Consider the following 20,427-nt stretch of genomic DNA (forward strand, 5'->3'; position numbering starts at 1 on the left):
AGGCGATGAGTCGGATCCGACCCCTCAGGTCAACAACACCCTGAACGCTGCTGCCGGGTCGGGTCGGCCGTCCCGTTTGTCTCCGAGGGGAATGACAGGAAGCATCAACATGCTAACCTGAAGCCAAACAATCCGACTCCTCAGCCGATCCGTTTGGGTCGTCTGGTTCTGGTTCAATCTGAACCATATGTTTGGTTTTTATCCTAACAATAGGTTATGGTGATAAAATTCATTATCGGCCCGCTCTGCTGCAGGTATGTTTGTGGTGAGGGAATATTATAATGACATGATGGAAAACTGAATAAAAATGGATTTTATGTAACGCTGTACAGTTTCTTCTTTTCTGCTGATTTCATATTTATGTTCTACATTTTCTCTCTTCCCTTCCTGCTTTTCTTCTGATCACAGCATATTTAATAAGTCAGTTTTATCGGCCGACTGCTCGCTCTCTCCTTCCACTTTTCCATCGAGTGAATCTTTTGACTTTCCTTCACAGCTGAAGGAAAACAGGAAATACGTAGCTTCGGCTAACTCAGTCTCCCATTGGCTGATGCTGGTTCTCCAGCTGATGCCTCCTGCAAATCAAACACAGTTGGTGTCAAACGTTTGAGCCGCCATCAATTACATCAGTCATTTTTTCCATACACAAGTCAAAATTAAAGTAAAAAATACTTTCAACGACTGAGGAAAAAACAAGATGAAATTAGTGCAGAAACAGATAAACAATATTTAAATGTCTATCAGAAGCAAAAACACAAAGTGGACCGAATAAAAGTTTAGCTTATGATGGCTTCACTGTGTTATTCATAAGCATCATCAAAAACAAATCAGGTTATTTTCTGTATATTGGTGGAATTTCTGCTGAGTCGGTAAACAAATCTGTAAAATAAAATAATCAAACCTTATTGAATTTGTTTAGCTCATGATTTTTTTATTGTAAGAGTGAAAAGCATTTTAAACTTTTTATTCCACTCCTGAATTGTTTTTAATATTCGTCCCGACTTCTGGTTTCATCGTCAATATCTTCAAAGCAAAAGCAGCACAAATGAAAGTTTTTACAGCACAAACGCAGCCGAGGTGACTGACATTAAATTAGTTTGATTCTGAAAGCGTGATGGGAGGGATGGGGTTGACCTCCGACCTCTGGAAACTTTAATATCTTTAAAATGATAGCGGCACTAACGTGGCACAAATATTTGACACCAATGTAGTTAAATATGGGTATGTGGGGTTGACCTTTTGACCTTCAAACTTTCATTAATTTCTTCAAAACAAACGCAGCACAAACTAATGGTGCATTCAGACCAACCAGGATTAGATTCCTGAATCAGACTAATCCCTTTTCTAGAAAGTCCGAGTTTTTGGGGAGTTCTGAAAGCAAATTTGAATTCCAAAACGGACTTAAAAACCGAACTCTGATCCTCCTATAAACCTCGGTGTGGATCCGGTTGAAGTGGACTCTAAAACGGTAGAAAACCTGTCTGAATGCAACCTGGCTAGAAACCGTTTCAAAAGCAGGAAGTTGGCTACAGTGCAGGGCATTCTGGTCATTTATTGCTCTCTGTGCGGCTGGTTAACGCAGATGTTGTCGGTTGTCATATCAACGGGTTTGCATGCCGACACTAAACAAGGAAAAGCAGAATATAAATGGTTTAAGTTGTTTTACAACTTTTTATCAGCTTATTGTCCCGTTGCCGTGGCGCTCTGCAGCTGCTGTTATTTTTAAACCTGTAATAAATGACAAAAACTGAACTAATTGCCTCGTTTGTTTAAACATAATCATCGAATAGGATGGAGGAATTTGCTTAGTCTTCTCTTGCATCTTGACAGAAACCAAACTGTTTATAGATTTATATCCAGGGAGAAAACTTACAAACATCAGCAAATTTCTCTGCTTTAATTTAAGCCATATTTATAGAAATCGGGTAAGAAATAAAGGCGCTGAGATCATTTTGTGATTCCTGCTCATCCCGCGTTGGAACAGCCTGGTTTAGTGGACAGGAGCGCCGCTAGCATTAGCGGCTAACAGGCCGCTAGCATTAGCGGCTAACAGGCGATGTCCAGACTAGTAATGTAGATCAATGAAGAAATCCTACAACCGCTAAAATCTGACACTGCTCCTTTTTGTTTGCTTTTTGTGAAGAAGGAAGTTGCTGCTCTTCTTCAGAGGTTTTGTGTCGATTCCTTCAGTAGTTCTTGGTGCAGCGCCCCCACAGGCGACGGGGGGAACAGGTTTTTCAGTTTTAGTCGTTTGACTCAGTGCAGTGTGAATGAGAACTAGAGTTCTGAAAATGTAACAAATGTTGCAATTTTAGTCCCCAATCAGACCGAGTCTACCGGACTATCCGGTCTGAATGCACCCGAAATGCCTGACATTCTTAGATGTGAAGACGGCAGCAGGCCGACTTCACTCACACAAATTTCTCCACTGAGAAAATGAAGAAAGTCTGAATATTTTGCCTGAAGCGACGTTCAGCCTCGTTTTCTACCATCCGTTTCTCCACAGCTGCAGATGATCCGGACTCAGGATTATAATAGTAATTTGATTCATTATCTTGACTCATTATTTACATCGATTTTAAAACTTCAACACAACTAGTCAGTTTTTCAAAACATCCGTCTGGAACCGTGTTTCTGCTAACCTCAACCAGCTGCTCCCATCGACCAACCAGGGCTTAATTTCTGCTTCTACGCAATCTGATTGGACGCTGGAAAACACTGTTGTTGTGCTAATAGGAGTTAGCCTGTCAGCAGAGCTATGCTAGCAGTGCTAACATGTAAAATCTAGCTCTAATGTCAGCGTTCGCAGTCCAGACCTGTAAAGAGGCTCAGTGAATGATCTGATAAATCGTCCCAGAAGTTATTGCAATAAACGATAATATTGTTGTTTTGATTCTCAAACTTTAAATTCAAATGAATGTTTAACTGTGGAACTGGAAGCCGTTTTAAACATCCAAAATAAATAAAACAAAAAATAAAATGAATTATGAAGATTCTGCAAACAAAACTGTCCTTCAACAAAAGAGAAGTTTAGTTGAGACTGAAGATCTAAATGGAAATGTGAAATGATTGATTGATTGATTGATTGATTGATTGATTGATTGATTGATTGATCGGTTGATCGGACTGGCCTCATCAGGTCTGCCTGAACTCTGGAAAGTTGAATGACCAGAATAATATTTTACTCCGACCTGATGAACTGATTAAAAACTAAAATATATTTGTTTAATTTGTCTATTTATTCAGTAATTTGAATTGAAAATGTTGCTTTTTTGTCAATACACATTTTAAATCAATTGTGCTTAAATCCTGACTCTAATATGAACTTCATGAAACATTTTAATCAAGTCTCTCTAAATAATTAAAAGCTTCGGTGCTTTTAGCATCATTAGTCACCAGTTTAGTTTCCAGTTTATTCCAGTTACTGGTTGAAACCAGCAGAAGGTTAAAAATCCAGCTCTGCTCTGATTGGTCGTAATGTGACCAGAATCAGCTCTTCTTCCTCATGACTGTTGGACTGACTCCATGAACAAAGCCTGAACTGTTCACTGGCCCGATGACTCATGGTGATGTCACAGCCCAGCCAGGCTCTGATTGGACGAGGTTTAGAGGAAACGATAACCAAAACAGGCTGATTTCTGTCAGACTCTGAGAACGGGTCTGGATGAGGAATCCGTTTCCCCCGGCAACGGGCCCTGTAACGAGGTAACTCCTCTGCAACGTCTCCCTTTTGACCTGCCAAAATAAAAGCCCTCCTGGAGCAAACAGACAGATTTCTAAACCTCACTGAGTCAGAACTGATCAGCTGCATGAAAGAAGAAACCTTCACGTTGGATGAAACGTCTGCTTCTAAAAACAAAATTAACGAATTACTGAGAACCTGAAAATGGTTCCAACATGAATCTCAATGTTCTGATACTGGGGATCATTCAGAGAAAACCTGAAAGAAACTTCACGACCTGAAGCATTCCTCCAAACATCCAGGACCAAACCTGATCACCAGGCCATGGAAACTCCAGAAAGCTTCAGCTGCCGGAGTTTTGCTCCGTTTGACGGACCGTCTGCAGACAGACGCTGGAAAACATATTATTGGCTTTGAGTTTATTAAAAACCAGATGCGTTCACATTGGGATGCAGGATGCAGCGGTACCGGACCGATCTCTGTCGGCGTTTAACACAGCGGTACCGGTCCGATGGCGGTCATGTCTGCATGTTTGCAGTTAATGGTCACCTCACTGTTGGCAACTCAGCAACTTTCTTGCTTTATTCAGCAACAATCGGACAAAAAATTGGTTTTGGCCAAAATTTAAATTTGCTGGTTGGGCTTTTTAAAAATCGGAAATCTGCGATCGGACAGAAAACTGCAGTCAGTGCAGCTCTGGTTATTTCCTGTATCTGGCAGTCAATCATGCAGCTGTTTGTGGGTAAGGATCTGGTTTTCGCTCTGCGGTGCATCTGCACATGTCTGCCTGATGCTGCATGTTTCAGTTTTTCTGCCCCATGTTTTAGTTTTTCTGCTGCCTGGTGTGAACTTTCCCACACTTCCTGCTGGGCTTGCTGCACTCTGCTGCAGGCCAGACGTTATCCTCCCGCCGAGTTTTCCTAATATGGAAGCAGCAGATCAGGCTGGAGATGCGTCTCTGTGGAATCCAGCTGCTGTGATTCATATCCAGCCGAGTCGTTTGTTTTTATCACATTAATTTCTTTCTGAGTGTGTTAATATTCCAGATGACATGAAATATCTTTTAAATAGATGTTTTACCCTTTTGGACATTTTCAATAAATAAAAAATGTAAGCTGACAGTTCTGTCTGGAAAAATCCTACAATAATCAGGAAAAGGTGAACAACAGAAATCAGATGGAAAATGAAGAACAGCTGACTTCCTGTCTGTCTGATCCACTGGTCAACATACCAGACCCACAGGGGGCAGTGTAGCGCTAAGCTAAACCTGTCAGCCAATCACGTTGCTTCAAAACAGTCAGCACTTCCTGTTGGCAATCAAACATGGCGCCATGAGGTTCATTTATAGGTTAAGCTGCTTTAAACTGTATTAGAATATAAAGTTATTAAAAACGATGTTTATTGGGAATCATGTCAAAACAAATCTGTAAATTTATTGGCGGTTTATTCATCGCAGACTGAAATGCGAGAAACTCTAAATCTCCATGTTTGAAACACAAATATAAATTTTCTCAAATCTCCAGTTTGTTCTGAACTTAAAGAAAAATAATTTTAGTGAGTTTTAGTGTGAATGAAAAGCCAAAGCATAAAATTAACAATTTTCTCAGATGTGGGCTGACTGGTATCTGACGCCATGTCGGCTTCATCATCAGGGAGTCTGTGTGAGGAGAACCTTCTGGGTCACGAGGTTCCGATCCGGTCCGGGCTCGTTGTTCCTCATCAGAATTCCTGAGCCAGCGGAGGACAAACTGGGAGCCAGGAGGCTCCAGCAGCCAGGGAGACGAAGAACTGGGGCAGTTTACAGAGAGGCTTCCAATCAGGAGCCGGGAGGCGGCGCAGCAGCCAATCAGGAGCCGGGAGGCGGCGCAGCAGCCAATCAGGAGCCAATAAGATGCAGAGAAAGCCAAGAGGTTCCGTCTCCACTTCAACTAATTGGATTTCTTGGAGGTTTTTTCCCACAGGGAGTCGGGACAGATTAAAAGGCTTCTGCAGGGGTCAGAGGTCAGGAGACAATGGGCCCCGTTGGATTGAATTACAGCAGAGATTTGGGCCGGCTTAAAGGAACAAAGACACCATTTACTGGGGAAGGTCCAGCTGGAGGGAAGGCCGGGTTCTTCCCGACTCACCCTCTGGTTCTGGTTTTGGGTCCGTTCCTGTGAGGTCCTGGTTCTGGTTCTGGTGTTTCTTGTGGACTCAGCAGCTCAGCGGTTGGTCCGACCGGTTGCTGATAAATCCTGTGCGATCAGTGAACGCTGAAGAGCAGCTCTGTTTGAATGAGTTAAAACCCCTGAAAGCAAAGCCCCGCCCCTCAAAGCCAAGCCCCGCCCCTCAAAGCCAAGCCCCGCCCTCGGATAAATGTAGAACAAAACATTTCCCAAAAGCAGGTGGAGCCAAGGTACACCGAGGGGCGTGGCCAATGCTTAGGACGAGGGGAGGGGCTAACGCAGGATGAGACACATTTCCCAAACTCTGCAGACGCCGAGTCTCGGAGCAAACGGTTCTGCCTCAGCCGGTCCTGCTGCTCAGTTTGGGTTTTAGTTCCTGTTTGGGCTAAATAAACGGCTCCTCTTCCACCCAGTGTGACGTCTCCTCTGGTTATTCTGATTGATCATCTTAAAGCAGGGTCAGTTTAACTGAGTCGGCTCCTCAGAGGTCAGAGGTCAGCCTGGTTTCTCAGCTTCCTGTGTCATTCTTTGCCTCGTTTCCCAGTGAACTGTTTGTGAGTCGAGCTGCAGCAGGTGAACCGGACCGGGTCAGGAGTTCAGCTGGTCCGCTCTGTTTGCCCCCTTCCTGTCCAGGAGGGCGGCGCCCTGAAGCCCCGCCCCCTGCTGTCTGTCTGCAGAGCGTCAGGCTCTGCTGCTGACGAGGAAACTCTCTCTGCTATAAATATCTGAACCGCAGCTACAGCAGACAGTTCTGCTCTGGGTCCGGTCCTGCGAGGTTCTGATTCCGGTCCGATATGGGAGACTTCTGGGCAGACGCGGCCTCTCAGCGCGTGGCCAGAGGACTCTTGGTACGTATCTGTGCTGCGTCTCCAGTTTCATGTTGCAGCGTTTGAGGAAGTGAGAGCAGAGAGGAGCGAACATCCTGCTGAGCGTAGAGACGGAACGTCTAGATCTGCCAGAAACGCTGCTGCTGCTGCTGCTGCTGGACCGGCTCAGAAAAACATCCAGGTGTTTTGCACGGCGGGGGCAGAGGTCAGAGGTCAGGCCTGCAGAGAACCACGGTTCCTCCAGGCTGCATCGTATCTTAAATCAAACCGACCTTATCAGGTCCAGAACCGGTTCTGGTTCCGATCCGGTTTTCTGTCGGTTCCAGGGAGAAACTGAATATTCAGAGCAGATCGGTAAAACAAAAACATGTGAAAGAGAAACGATCAGAACGAAGGAAACGACCCGAAGGTCTGAATCTGAAGTGAAGCGACGTGGCGCCGAGCGACCCGATGTTTTATTGGTTTCAATGGATCTTAAATTTCTTTCTGCTGGTTTTCATTTTTATTATGGAGAATAAAATAAAAAATGAAATGAACCCGGTTCATGCAACCAGAACCAGGAAGCTGGAGTCCAACAGACATGGAGATGGAAACAGAACCAGAACCTCCTGGGTCTGTTTGGCTTACCAGGGATCTGACCCGGTACCGTTCGGTTCTGTTGGGTTTGTTTCAGTCAGATTCAGGTTTATGGTGATTATTGAGGAGAAATTTTCCAGAATCTTCAGAGGTCCGTCAGGTTCTGGTTGTCTGGTTCGGATCAGAACCATGTAGGAGCAGCTAATCTGCTGGACGAGGTTCTGGTTCTGATCCAGAACTGGAATCGAGCCTCTTTGAAGCTGTTCTAGTTTTCACTCTCAGGTTGTTTCTAATTTTATTTGGTCATGTTTTATTCTCATCAAAGCGCCCTGGTTTTACTGGTTTTACTGGCTGGTTTATTTACCTTTATTTTTATCGTTTGTTTATTTTTATTCATTTATTCAGTTTAAATTTAAATTTGTCAGTTTAAAAATGACAGCGTTTTGATTGGCTGCTGAGCCCCTTGAGCCCGCCCCTTGCCCTGTCTTCCTGTGGCTCAGCAGCAAACGGAGGGCTGTGATTGGTCCAGCTTTCGTAGCTAAAGAACTGGAGGTTCTGAGACTGCAGCTCCGTTAGGCTGCTGGACAAGCCCACAGCATGATGCTGTCTCCACCGTGTTTACACATGGATGTTGTGATGTGTTCCCGTTAACTCCGCCCCGTTTTCTCCGTTTGGTTTCGTTTGTCTCAGTGAGTTGGAGCGAAGAGGCTGAAGGCGAAATTAGACGTCGTTCATCCTCCATGTTTCAAAGGTTTTGTTTCTCTGCAGGGAAACGATGAGGAGGCCGTTCTGGACCAGGGCAAGACCAGCACCTCCCTGCACACAAACTTTGAGAAAGAGGAACTGGAGAGTGAGTGACACCCACACACACACACACACACACACACCAGCAGCCTTTATTTGCAGCCAAAACAGAAAGTAGCGAATCGTTCCGCCCGTATTTCCACTGTTTGGGTTTAAACAAAACGTTTCTTTTTGGGTCGTTACATTAAATACCATGAAAAACTTTTAACTCTTTTACTTTTTCTTCTGGAAACTTTGATTTAATTTACTTTAATCAGGGACCTCACTGTTTCCTGGAGCTTAATTTTCTGCTCCACTTTCACTAAAAGTCACAGTTTCGTGGTTTATTTTATTATTCAATCATAAATCATCAGTTTTCTCCAAGTTTTCTGAATTAACACTTACCTGCTGATTTTATGAGTTTAAGCATCACAGTTGGATTTTATGGCGGATTTTATTCTGTCAGTTATTATTAGATTCTGGGAGTCTACAATGAGTTTAATTAAAATTAATTAGGCCCGAGCAGCAAAGCGCTGCGAAGGCCTATTTTCATTTATGTTTTTTAAGCTTTCTGTTCTAATGGTTGGTGACTGGAACCTAAAAATCCTGTTTTGCCATAGAAATGAATCAGTAAAACCTAATAAATATTATTTGCATATCTCTCCTCGTACATGTTGCTCTATATGATATTCTTTAATTTGTGTAAATAAAGGCCAGTTTGTCATTTAAATGCAGTTTTTCCATCCATTAAATGCGTCCATGTTTTTAGGTGGAGGCGTCAAAATTCATTATTTCTTTTTTTCTTCTCCCATTTACACAAATTGTTGGACTTACAGTCCATTATTTCTTTCTAACTGTAATAAAAATGCAAAACTTGTACAAACTAGGTGGAAAATGTATGAAGATGCTAAAAAAAAAGCATCTTAATAAAAAGATGCAAAACTATTTATTATGTTTAAAAAATGGCTGAAAATGCATCTATATATTTTATTTCCTGTAAATTTAAATATTTATATTGAAACTGAAGTTTGCGCCTCGGTCTTTGCCAATAAAGTTATTCTGATTTAAAATTACGATTACAAACAAAAAGCATCAAACAGAATTAATCATCAGTCATAAAGAAACAGCAGATGGGATTTTACATAAAAAAATTAAAATTCACCCAAATATTCAATCAGCTTCATTGAGAAATAAAATGTTGTAGAAGTTTGGAGGAAACGCGTCGGTCCTGTTGGACCCGATCAGAACTCTGGTTCTGATGGGTTTCATGTTGTTAGTATTTGTGGATATTTGTTGATCCTGTGAAGGTGTGAATCACTTCCTCTGTGTGTGTGTGTTCCTGCCAGGCCACAGAGCCGTGTATGTCGGCGTTCACGTCCCGCTGGGCCGGCAGAGCCGCAGGCGGCACCGGCACCGCGGACACCGCCATCACCGCAGGCGGCGGGACCGGGACGACTGCGAGGACGGCCGTGAGTCTCCGGCGTACGGTCAGTACCAATCCGATTCTTGCGCCAGGACACATCTGATGATGATGATGAAGAGTCTGACTTCCTGCCGCAGACACGCCGTCCCAGAGGGTCCAGTTCCTCCTCGGCACCGAAGACGACGACGAGGAGCACATCCCCCACGACCTGTTCACCGAGCTGGACGAGCTCGCCTTTAGGGACGGAGAGGTCCAGGTGTGGAAGGAAACGGCCAGGTGAGGTTCTGATCGGGTAAATCGGTCCGATCACAGAACTCGGTGATTCTGCTGTAGATTGATGACGATGAGCAGGACAGGAAGGAGGGCAGGGGGACGATGAGCAGGACAGGAAGGAGGGCAGGGGGTCGGCGGTGAGGTGTGCGGCAGCAGGGATCTGGGATCAACTCCTGAAGCTGACCGGGTCAGACGATGTTCTGGAGAGAAGAAGAAGAATGAAAGAGGGCGGGGCTCCTGCTGGGTTCTGGTTCAAACTTAAGGAAATGTTAAACTGCCACAGCTCTAAAATCAGCAGCAAAACCAGATTATATTAAAAAGATGCAAAGCTTGTTAAAAAGAGAAACCTGATGCTGTCGTCATTAAAACCAGATTCTAAACCTGTTAAAATGAGATGCAAAAGAAACCAGAGTTTCAGGTTAAGACAGACGCTGAACGTGTTCAAATTAGTTCCTCTAAGTTCAATGAGATTTAAAACGAGATGTAAAACTTATTTCAACGACAAACTTTTCTTGTTTTGCTTCTCATCATCACGAGCTCCTGAATTTATTTTCCAGCTGTGGCGGTTAAAGTCTTCTGGGTTCTGGTTTTAGTCTCGCTTCAGGTAACCGGGTCACGAGACGTTGGACCCAAACAGAACCTGCAGAACCGGTCGGGTTCCCCTACCAGTCGGGCTGAGGAGGAGCAGACAGGAAGTTGGTGATGATGTCATGTTTGTGTCCAGGTGGCTGAAGTTCGAGGAAGACGTGGAGGACGGCGGCGAGCGCTGGAGCAAGCCGTACGTCGCCACGCTGTCGCTGCACAGCCTGTTTGAGCTTCGCTCCTGCATAATGAACGGCACCGTGCTGCTGGACATGAGGGCCGCCGCCATCGACGAGATCGCAGGTTAGACGCTAACCACACGCTGACGACAGGCTGGGGACACACCAACAACATGCTAACGGCACGATAACGACAGGCCAATGATGCGCTGAAGACATGCTACTGACATGCTAAGAATGTCCTGACAACATGCTAACGACAGCCTAAGATGCTAACCAAGCGCTAACAATGTTCCAACAGGCTAGCAACGCCCTGACGACCTGCTAATGGCATGCTAACATGGCGCTAACAATGTGCTAACCACCCGCTAAATACATAATCACATGCTAACCGCATGTTTACAATGTGCTAACAACATCCTAGCATGCTAACAACGCGCTAAAAATATGTTTGCAACGTTCTGACGATGTGCTAACGACATGCTAACGCCCTGCGGCTCCCCCCTCCCAGACATGGTGATCGACAGCATGCTGGCGACCGGCCAGCTGGAGGCGGAGCAGCAGGACAAGGTGAGGGAGGCTCTGCTGAAGCGCCACCATCATCAGAACGAGAAGAAGCTGAGCAACCGCATCCCGCTGGTCCGCTCCTTCGCAGACATAGGCAAGAAGCATTCCGACTCAACGCTGCTGGAGCGCAACGGTGAGGCTGCGGTGCTGCTGCCATCCCTGAACGTCAAACCTCGCAGGTCCACCAACAGAAACCAGTCGGGTTTAGAACCACCATCCGGTTCTGGTCCCATTTAATCCCAAAGGTCTTCACACTTCGCCGTCTTTATTTATCCATTAGGCCTGTCGCAATAAATCAGTTAATGGCATTATAAATTAAAACATTTTCTTGATTTAGCTGGATGATCGAAGATGTTAATCTGGTGTTTTGGCCTCAACTGGACCTTTTTTGGACGGACAGTTTTGGGCTTCGTAATCCATTCAATTTGTTCATTGTTTAATCAGTTGTTATATTTAAAAGGTTTTCCTGTTCCAATGTTAAATGTTTATTTGAATTTAAGGTTTTAGAATGTGTTCTTGCAATATAATGCTATTCCCATTAAATTATTTGAAAATGGTCTCAATATTGGGAACATTCTCAATATTATCGTTTATCGCGATAATTCTGGGGCAGTTTATCGTCCAGCAGCATCTGTTATGGTGACAGGCCGTTTAGTTTCCTCTGGTTCTGACCCAAACCTTTGGTTTCCTGGTTCTGACGTTCTGTTTTCTCCCTGAGATCTGCGAGTCACCGGGCAGAGTTCGGTTCAGTCCGTGCAATCTGATTGGTGGAGGTAATGGGATGACGCGGTGTCGGGCCTCTGGTGTGGCGTGTTGCATGAACACACGTGTTGGTCTCTAATTCACTAACCGAGTGTTTAATGATCAGCAGAAGCTGCTTTCTGATTGGTCAGCACTAACCAGTGTGCTGATTGGACGGGTTAATAATCAGCTGCTGACGGAGCTGAGTTGGAGCTTCATGGGTTTGGACTCAATCAGAACCTCGATTTTTACACGCAAGCAGTCAAATAATTTAGTTTTCCTGTTTATATGAACATTTTTAGCATTAAACGGTTTTTATGTCATTTATAAATATAATTAAAAGCAAAAACTGTCATCCTGCTCCATTGATTTTGGATGTTTTGCAAAGAAATCATTTTTTTGTGGCGCTGCTTTAGAAATACCAGCAAGACGTTTTTGCGCATGTAAGGTTCAGGCTAAAAAACCGTTCTTTCATCTCAAGAATAAAGTTCTGTGAGAAGTCGTAATATGAGAATAATTAATATTACAGCAACATCGTCTACAATACGAGAATAAAGTTGTTCATGAGAACAATTGTAATAAGAGAATAGTCATAAAGTGCAAGAAAGTCGTGATAATTTTGGGATAAAGTCATAATTCCTGATTATGCCGACGTGTAGAAACGCTTTCCATCTCTGACTGACGTCCAAACCCGCTGCTTCTATCCCAGTAATGGGAAGTGAGGTGGTTTCCATGGAAACCCAGAGCCTCCTGCTGGTTAGCGTGACTCTGTTGATGTCAGCATCTCTTCCTGTCCCTCCTCTCTCCAGGGGAGGGCGTGTCCTCCTCTCGCCTCTCCCTCCTCCGCCGCTCCTCTCAGTTCTCCTTCGACGCCGCCACCCTTCCCCCCTCCCCTCGGGCGTCCTTCCTGTTTGGTCGCCTCCTCTCTGGCCCCGCCTCCTTGCCTCCCAACACGCCCACCCTGTACCGCCAGGAGCGCCACCTGTCGGAGCCCCGCCCACCCGGTCTGGCCCCGCCCCTTCTGGACCCTGCCCCCTCAGGAGGAGCGCTGCGCCGCCGCTCGGCGCCGGAGACGCTGGAGGGCGGAGCCGGGATCCAGGTGGTGGTTTTCCCTCCGGAGGAGGAGCAGCACCTTCACATGGATGATGGCACTCCTGAGAGCCAAACAGGCAATAAGAGGCATGAAGCTGCTGCTACTAACACCAGGCCTGGGGTCAGAGGTCATCTGGGGACCAACGAACCTCCTTCACTGATTGGGATCAGCTGAGGGCTGGGCAGTAAATCAATAACTGACACATGATCAGCATGAAGCGATAATACACCTGATAGAATATTTATAGAATATTTACTGAACTCCAGAACCGCACGGCATTCTGGGAGGAAAGGCTTCAGCCGCTAAACCTCTCGCATCGAGCCGAGCTAACTGGGTAGCATCAGCTCACTCTGTCTCTCTTTGGTTACCTAGCAACAACCTGTCACTCAGTTTTTCAGCCCTCGTTAAAATTTAAAGAGCTGGTCTGGAAAAGCAGCCTGGTTCTGCTAAACCCAACCCGGTTCTGATTCAGGTCCAGTGACTGGATGGATAGAGGACTACAGTTCTGGTGGTTCTGTGGTTCCGACTATGGGACTGATGAAGACCAGAACCAGGCTGACTCTTCATCGGTTCTGCATGAAAATTTATGAAAAGGCAAAAATAATTTCATAGCAAGGAAAGCTGCCAGCTGGACCACTGACCTCTGCTAGAACTCGGGTTTGTGGCTAATAACTCTGTTTGTGTGTGAACGCTGGTGTAAATGTAGCAGGAAGTCTGAGTGTCGGTTCTGAAGGTGGAGTCCAGCAGGAACAAACGGGTCCAACAACCGAGCCCTGAGGAACACCGCAGTGGAGCTGACGGGGTTTCCCTCACAAACCGCAGGGCTCTGCAGCTTTTAAAGAGACCGTACTACTGCCTGACCCGCCAAATTAAACTTCAGAGCTGCAACTGTCACAAGACGAACCAGAACCGGTCCATTAATGAGCCGCTGGAGTTGCTCAGTATCGACCAGAACTGGTCTGTTAACCGATCGGAGCGCTGACTCGTCATCTCTGAGGTCGCTCTGAAGCGAACAGGAAGTAGTCAGAGCGTGACAGCCAGCAGAGTCAGCAGCTTCCTGGACCGGTTCCCCTTACTCAGCCCAAACCCCGTTGGTCCGGTCCGGTCCGGTCCCTCTGCTCTGGTTTAAAGTTCAGGAGTCAGGTGGAGCGAGCGTTCCAGCGCCCTGACATGGAGTCCACTGAGCTGTAACCGGACTCTGGGCCGTGTGTGCGTGTGTTGGGGTGTGTGTGTGAGACTGCATGCCCTGTGAGCTTCATGTTCAGATGTCGGCTGTCGGATCAGGCGAAGTATCGGAGCAGTAGAGTTGAAATCATTCTAATATAATTTAATGTTAAGAGAATAAAGTTAAAAAGTTTTAACTAGTGTGTAAAGTGAACATCCGACCTGATCAGGTCAAAGGTCATTCTTTGAGAGCCAAACCTTCAGATGAGGTTCAACTCAAACTGGTTCTGGTGAAAAGATGAAATGATGATAAATCATCAGGAGCCTCATGCATAAAGCCTGCGCACAAATAATGTGCAGCCATATCTTATGCACAAGTCGGCATGTATAAAAACTAACTTTGCATCAAAGTTTGAGTAAATATACGTAAACTTTTTCAGTGGTGTGAAAATGTGCAGCAGCCAGGAAACTTTTTCTGTGGACAATAATAAGCTAGAAAGAGTCAAAACTCACTAAATCCACTGAAATCTGATTCCGTTATTTAGACCAGGAAGCATCAAACCCCATGATTTTATGATTTTAATATTTTAGTGTTTAAACCATGACATTTATCCTCAGACAATAAGCTAACACACACACACACACACACACAGAATAAAGAAATTAATAAAGGAAACGTGCGCGGCCACGTGCGCGGCCACGGCTTTATGCTTCCGAGTTTTTTTGTTTGCCGAACTTTAATACATTTTTCCCTTCGCCAAGTTTTAGTGTGAAAACTGTGCAGTGTTTTATTCATGAGGCCTCTGCACATGTAGAATAGATTTAATGAATAAATACTGAAGTGTCTCCAGAGTGGACTGAAAGAGGTTCTGGTTCTGGCCCGGTGAAATAGACTGTGGGTTTTCTGCAGGGCTGCTGGCGTCGCCGCAGTCGGCTCCAGGAAACCTGGACAACAAGATCAGCGAGAGCCGGATCAGCGCCGGCAGCCGAGAGAACAGCACCGTGGACTTCAGCAAGGTGAGCAGCACAGGCCCGGTTCTGGCGGCCCAGTTCCGTAGCTAGTGGGAATCTTTGATTCAATTCTGAGTTTTGGGGAAAATTAGTTTGAAAATTGTTTTATATATTTATATTAGTAACATAATTATTCATGTTTTGTTGGTGAAAACCAAATGAATCCTTCATTTTCGTGGCTTCCTCTGTTTTAGTGCTTTCTGTGCTCGTCCCGTCTCCATGGCAACGTTTCGTACTGCCGACTGACGGCGGATTGGGTTTTTATTTTTTTTAATGCATTTTCGGGCATTTTGTACCAACTCTGAAGTAGAATCATAATTCTGTTCTCCATTTAGTTTTATTTTTAAGGACAGACCCGATGTTAGCTTTGTTTTGTTTTTTTGTAGACTCACTTTCACCAGTCGTTCTGCATTTGTCGCCATGGTTACTCTTGATTCTTGATGTCATTGCAAACATTTTAAAATAAGAAAGAAAAAGTTGCTAAGTCACTGTTTGCCATGGCGATTCCCGCTTCTTCTGGAATCAGAACCAGAAACCCAAATGGAACCGAATCCTGAAGCTCAATCATCCGAACCTTCTGGGTCCAGAAAGGGACAGATTAACACTGCCTTCAGGTCCGGGTTCTCCAGAACCAACCAGAGCTGAAATCTGACAGGAGGGAAGGAGAGTGGGCGTGGCTCTCTGCTCTCTGGGCTCTCATTGGACAGAAAACAGGAAATTCTCCAGCTGTGGGAGACAGAAAAACCTACGATTGGACAGAGAGACTGGTTAAATCCAAAAGGTTCTGGTTATTCCATCGGGTCAGAACCATCAGCTGAAAAAATCCTCAGTTAAACTGGGATGGTGGAAAAACTGCAGATGGAATGAGAACGATATCTGGGTCGGACAAAGTCCAACTTTCTGTATTTAAACTCTGAAGGGTGGTTCTGGGGGGCGGGACCTTCCATTGCAGGTCCAATCAGAACCTGGGACCTTCCAGGGCTGGTCCAATCAGAATATGTGTGTGTGTCAGAGGGTGATGGCTCGTCTCTCTGCAGGACTGTAACTGTGTGTGTTTGCTGCCGGCGGCCGACAGGAAGCCCGCAGTAAGTCAGCCGTCGCCCAATCAGAGGCCTGTGTCGTGGTTGGTGCTCTGTGATTGGTCGATGCTCGCTGTCGTTTCAGTGATTGTTGTCGGCTGTGATTTTGATGTCACCAATCAAACATTGTGTTTTTACATCTGAGGTGTTGGGACGGATTGGACCCAACAGAACTCCATCTGAAGCCGTATCAGTCCGCCTCTGAAAGTAGTCCCTGGCATGTTCCTCCTGTTTCAGATGTTATTTAGTCAAAATGATTTCAGCGGACGTAAAGTCCAGCTGAGTTCCTCCGGTTCTGAAGGGGCTCATGGTTCTGACTGGAACAGGAGTAATGATTCAGCAGTACCAGGATCCGGTCCAGCAGTCTGAGTTCTGGTTCTGTTCCAGGTGGACATGAACTTTATGAAGAAGATCCCGCCTGGCGCCGAAGCCTCCAACGTCCTGGTGGGAGAGGTGGACTTCCTGGAGCGGCCCATCATCGCCTTCGTCCGCCTGGCGCCGGCCGTGCTGCTGACGGGCCTCACTGAGGTTCCGGTACCGACCAGGTGAGCTCAGAACCTGCTGGCTTGGTTCCCATGGCAACTCCGGTCCATTTCAAACCCACACAGTGAAACCAGAAGCTGCTTCTGAAGCGTCTCTCCGGTTCTGTTTCAGGTTTCTGTTCCTGCTGCTCGGTCCGTTCGGGAAAGGCCTGCAGTACCATGAGATCGGACGCTCCATCGCCACGCTGATGACCGACGAGGTGAGCTGAGTGACGCAGGAGGTTCTGGTCTGGTTCAGGTGCGACCCAAACAGAGGAACCTTCTCTATCCTCCCGGTTCTGCCGCAGGTCTTCCATGATGTGGCGTACAAGGCCAAGGACCGGAACGACCTGCTGTCCGGCATCGATGAATTCCTGGACCAGGTCACGGTTCTGCCGCCAGGCGAGTGGGACCCCAGCATCCGGATCGAACCTCCGAAAAACGTCCCGTCTCAGGTGAGAACCGGCCCAGCGAGGCCCAGGAGGGTCGGCAGAAACTCGCCCTGTAAAGTTATGATGAATTAGCAGAAGTTGTGTTTTAGCATTATGTGAAATTATGCTACAACAAAATTAAGAAACTATAAACCTGCTAACATAACTTCCATTTAAAGCTTCAGTAAGGGCGTGCCGTGGTGGCGTAGCGGTTGGCGCGACCCGTATTTGGAGGCCTTGAGTCCTCGACGCGGCCGTCGCGGGTTCGACTCCCGGACCCGACGACATTTGCCGCATGTCTTCCCTCCTCTCCTTCCCCGTTTCCTGTCAGCCTGCTGTCATATAAGGGACACTAGAGCCACAAAAGACCCTGGAGGGGTAGAAAAAAAAAAGCTTCAGTAGAATAAAACTGTTGAGTCTGTCTACGTGGAGATCGATCTTTTCACAGATTCCTGACTCATAACAAACTAATGACATGGTGACAGATTAAACAAATACATAAAAATCATATTTTTATTAAAGTTACATACTGCAGCTTTAACACATTGGAAGTTGGACTAAAACGGAAATTATGCTAGCAAGTTCATCCTAAATTTATGTTTCAGCATTAAACTGAAATATGCTAAAGCGGAATGCTAGCATTATGTCTGTTGTAGCAAAACTTCCATTTTAGAAGAAATTACATTTTTGTAGCATAATTCTGTTTTATGCTAAAACGGCGCTAAGCTAGAAAGGTTATAACTTCCAATTTAGCATATTTCTGTTTAAGAGCAGCAACATCCGTGTTTTCAACCGTCCATCTGTGTCTGCAGGAGAAGAGGAAGACGGCGGCGCAGCCTAATGGCTCCGCCCACTGCTCAGAGGCTGTGAAGGAGACGGAGCATCACACGGGCCCAGAGCTGCAGCGGACGGGCAGGTGTGTGTGTGTGTGTGTGTGTGTGTGTGTGTGTGTGTGTGTGTGTGTGTGATGCTCAGGTGACGCTGATCTAATCCAACAGGATCTTCGGAGGCCTGGTGAACGACGTTCGGAGGAAAGCGCCGTTCTACTGGAGTGACATCAAAGACGCGCTGAGTCTGCAGTGTCTGGCATCTGTCCTCTTCCTGTACTGCGCCTGCATGTCGCCTGTCGTCACCTTCGGCGGTCTGCTGGGGGAGGCCACCCAGGGCAGCATAGTAAGGTTCCCAAACTCTGACCTGTGACCCCCACAGCAAACCCACAGTCAATGCGACAACATATGTAAACGTCAGAATGTTTTATATTCACTAATCCATTATTTTTACATCCATTTAGCATAAATGCTAACCTTCTGGCTTTAGATGGCCATGAGTTCTGTGGTAGAAAAGTTTAGTATTAGATAAAACATTATGGTTTTCTGAGGCTCCCACAGCGCCCTCCGGTGGCGCCCACTTTGAAAAACACTGAGCTAACAGATAGTGATCAATTAAATAAATAGTAGTAATAATAATAAAGTGGAAAAAGATAAGTTATAAAATGTTTGAACAGAATTAGTGAGCTCTGTGGGACCTGCTGATGTTTTTCCCGCGGTGTGCTCAGCAGTAACATCTCCTCTCGGTTCTGCAGGGCACCATGGAGTCTTTGTTTGGGGCGTCCATGACGGGCGTGACCTACTCCCTGTTCGCCGGCCAGCCACTCACCATCCTGGGCAGCACCGGCCCGGTTCTGGTGTTTGAGAAGATCCTCTTCCATTTCTGCGAGTGAGTCCAAACCGCAGTGCCCCCTGCTGGCTGCTTCATTTCTGAGCCTTCAGGCTGTTGGATAAGAGCCGCAGAGCCAAACGGGTCACAGATTATCAGAACTTTTAGGATTTAATTCTTCTGTTGTTTATTTTCTGGAGCTTTTAGACTTTTAATCCTTTTGTTTGAGGTTTAAATCTGTTTCATAACTCTTACATAAACCCCTGGTTTGTTGGCTGCTCTGGTTCTGAACCCATAAGAACCAAGATGGCGTCCTGGTGAGGTGTGATGTCTCTTTGTCTGTCCCCAGGAATCACGGTCTGTCCTACCTGTCCCTGCGGACGAGCATCGGGCTGTGGACGGCCTTCCTGTGCGTCCTGCTGGTCGCCACGGACGCCAGCTCTCTGGTCTGCTACATCACCCGCTTCACCGAGGAAGCCTTCGCCGCCCTCATCTGCATCATCTTCATCTACGAGGCTCTGGCCAAGCTGGTCAACATGGGGAAGAAGTTCCCCGTCAACCTGCACAACCAGCTCAACAACCTCACCTTCTCCACGTGAGGGGGCGGGCCTTCACTCTTTAATGCATTTGTTTCCTTTAACTTTTTCTTTTACTTTTAAATAAATAAAATTAATCAATTTTTTTCCCTTAATTTCTTATTGTATTTTTATAATTTTTTTTTTACTGATTTTAGTTTTTACTTTATTCGTTTTCTCTGTTTTTTCTTATTTAATTTCTTAAATTAAAATAAAAAAATTATTGCTAAAAATATTTCTTTAATTTTTAAAACGTTTTTAGTTTTTTCTTAAAATTTTTTCTTTTCTGTTTTCTTTACATAAATATTTTTAAATGTACTTATTTAAACGATTTATGCCTTCTGTCCGATGGTTCTGGAGCGGCCCGGTGGTTCTGATCCGGTCTGCATCTCTTCCAGATGTCGGTGTTCTTCTCCCTCCAACGCCTCGGCCGACGTCCAGCACATCTGGAGCAGCAGGAACCTGACAGCAGGAAGCATCGAGTGGGAGCAGCTGAACGTGACGGTACGGCTTGCTGGTCCACAACCAGCGGCCCCCGGTGGCGGCCGGAGGGACTGCGGCCTGTAACCCTCCTGTCCGTGTCTGCAGGCTTGTCGGGACTTGAAGGGACAGTTTATCGGGTCGGCTTGCAGTGAAAAAGGACCCTTTGTCCCAGACGTCCTCTTCTGGTCCGTCATCCTCTTCTTCGCCACTTTCTTCCTCTCCTCGTTCCTCAAAAAGTTCAAGACCAAGAGATACTTCCCCACCAAGGTCAGTACCTCTGTGTTCTGCTGGTTCTGCTTCACAGACCTGCTGGTTCTGCTTCACGGACCCGCTGGTTCTGTCTACAGGTGCGGTCGACCATCAGTGACTTTGCCGTCTTCCTGACCATCATGGTCATGGTGCTGCTGGATTACCTGGTGGGAATTCCTTCTCCCAAGCTGGAAGTCCCGGAGCGATTCGAGGTGATCCACCTTCAGGTTCAGAGGCGTGTCCGCACTTCCTTAAAGTCTTTAAAAAGTTTTAAATTGATTGGAAAAATGTACGTTGGCCTTTAATATATTACTTAGTGGCAGTTGAGGCTACTGTATGCTAGCTAGCTATTTAGCACTTTTGCATC

General features: G+C 46.0%; 1 protein-coding gene across 3 annotated transcripts in view; it reads left to right on the plus strand.

The window, feature by feature from the left end:
• The window catches only part of LOC114138560 (sodium bicarbonate cotransporter 3-like), a 48,227-nt gene that overhangs the window by 5,262 nt on the left and 22,538 nt on the right, over positions 1-20,427 (plus strand). The window contains exons 1-17 of one of the 3 annotated variants that reach the window (XM_028007923.1): positions 5,813-6,695; positions 8,019-8,100; positions 9,380-9,520; positions 9,594-9,732; positions 10,454-10,614; positions 11,002-11,190; positions 14,966-15,072; positions 16,533-16,690; positions 16,800-16,887; positions 16,975-17,121; positions 17,910-18,013; positions 18,096-18,270; positions 18,680-18,813; positions 19,103-19,348; positions 19,727-19,832; positions 19,917-20,078; positions 20,159-20,272. In XM_028007923.1, coding sequence (XP_027863724.1) covers positions 6,642-6,695; positions 8,019-8,100; positions 9,380-9,520; positions 9,594-9,732; positions 10,454-10,614; positions 11,002-11,190; positions 14,966-15,072; positions 16,533-16,690; positions 16,800-16,887; positions 16,975-17,121; positions 17,910-18,013; positions 18,096-18,270; positions 18,680-18,813; positions 19,103-19,348; positions 19,727-19,832; positions 19,917-20,078; positions 20,159-20,272 — 2,307 coding nt within the window. In that variant the 5' untranslated portion in view covers positions 5,813-6,641. Of the gene's footprint in view, positions 1-5,812; positions 6,696-8,018; positions 8,101-9,379; positions 9,521-9,593; positions 9,733-10,453; positions 10,615-11,001; positions 11,191-14,965; positions 15,073-16,532; positions 16,691-16,799; positions 16,888-16,974; positions 17,122-17,909; positions 18,014-18,095; positions 18,271-18,679; positions 18,814-19,102; positions 19,349-19,726; positions 19,833-19,916; positions 20,079-20,158; positions 20,273-20,427 lie in introns of those variants that run through there. The other 2 variants (XR_003594233.1, XM_028007930.1) reach the window with 2 other exon arrangements.

This window comes from Xiphophorus couchianus, chromosome 3, assembly GCF_001444195.1.
Source record: "Xiphophorus couchianus chromosome 3, X_couchianus-1.0, whole genome shotgun sequence".
Classification (NCBI taxonomy): Eukaryota; Metazoa; Chordata; class Actinopteri; order Cyprinodontiformes; family Poeciliidae; genus Xiphophorus; species Xiphophorus couchianus.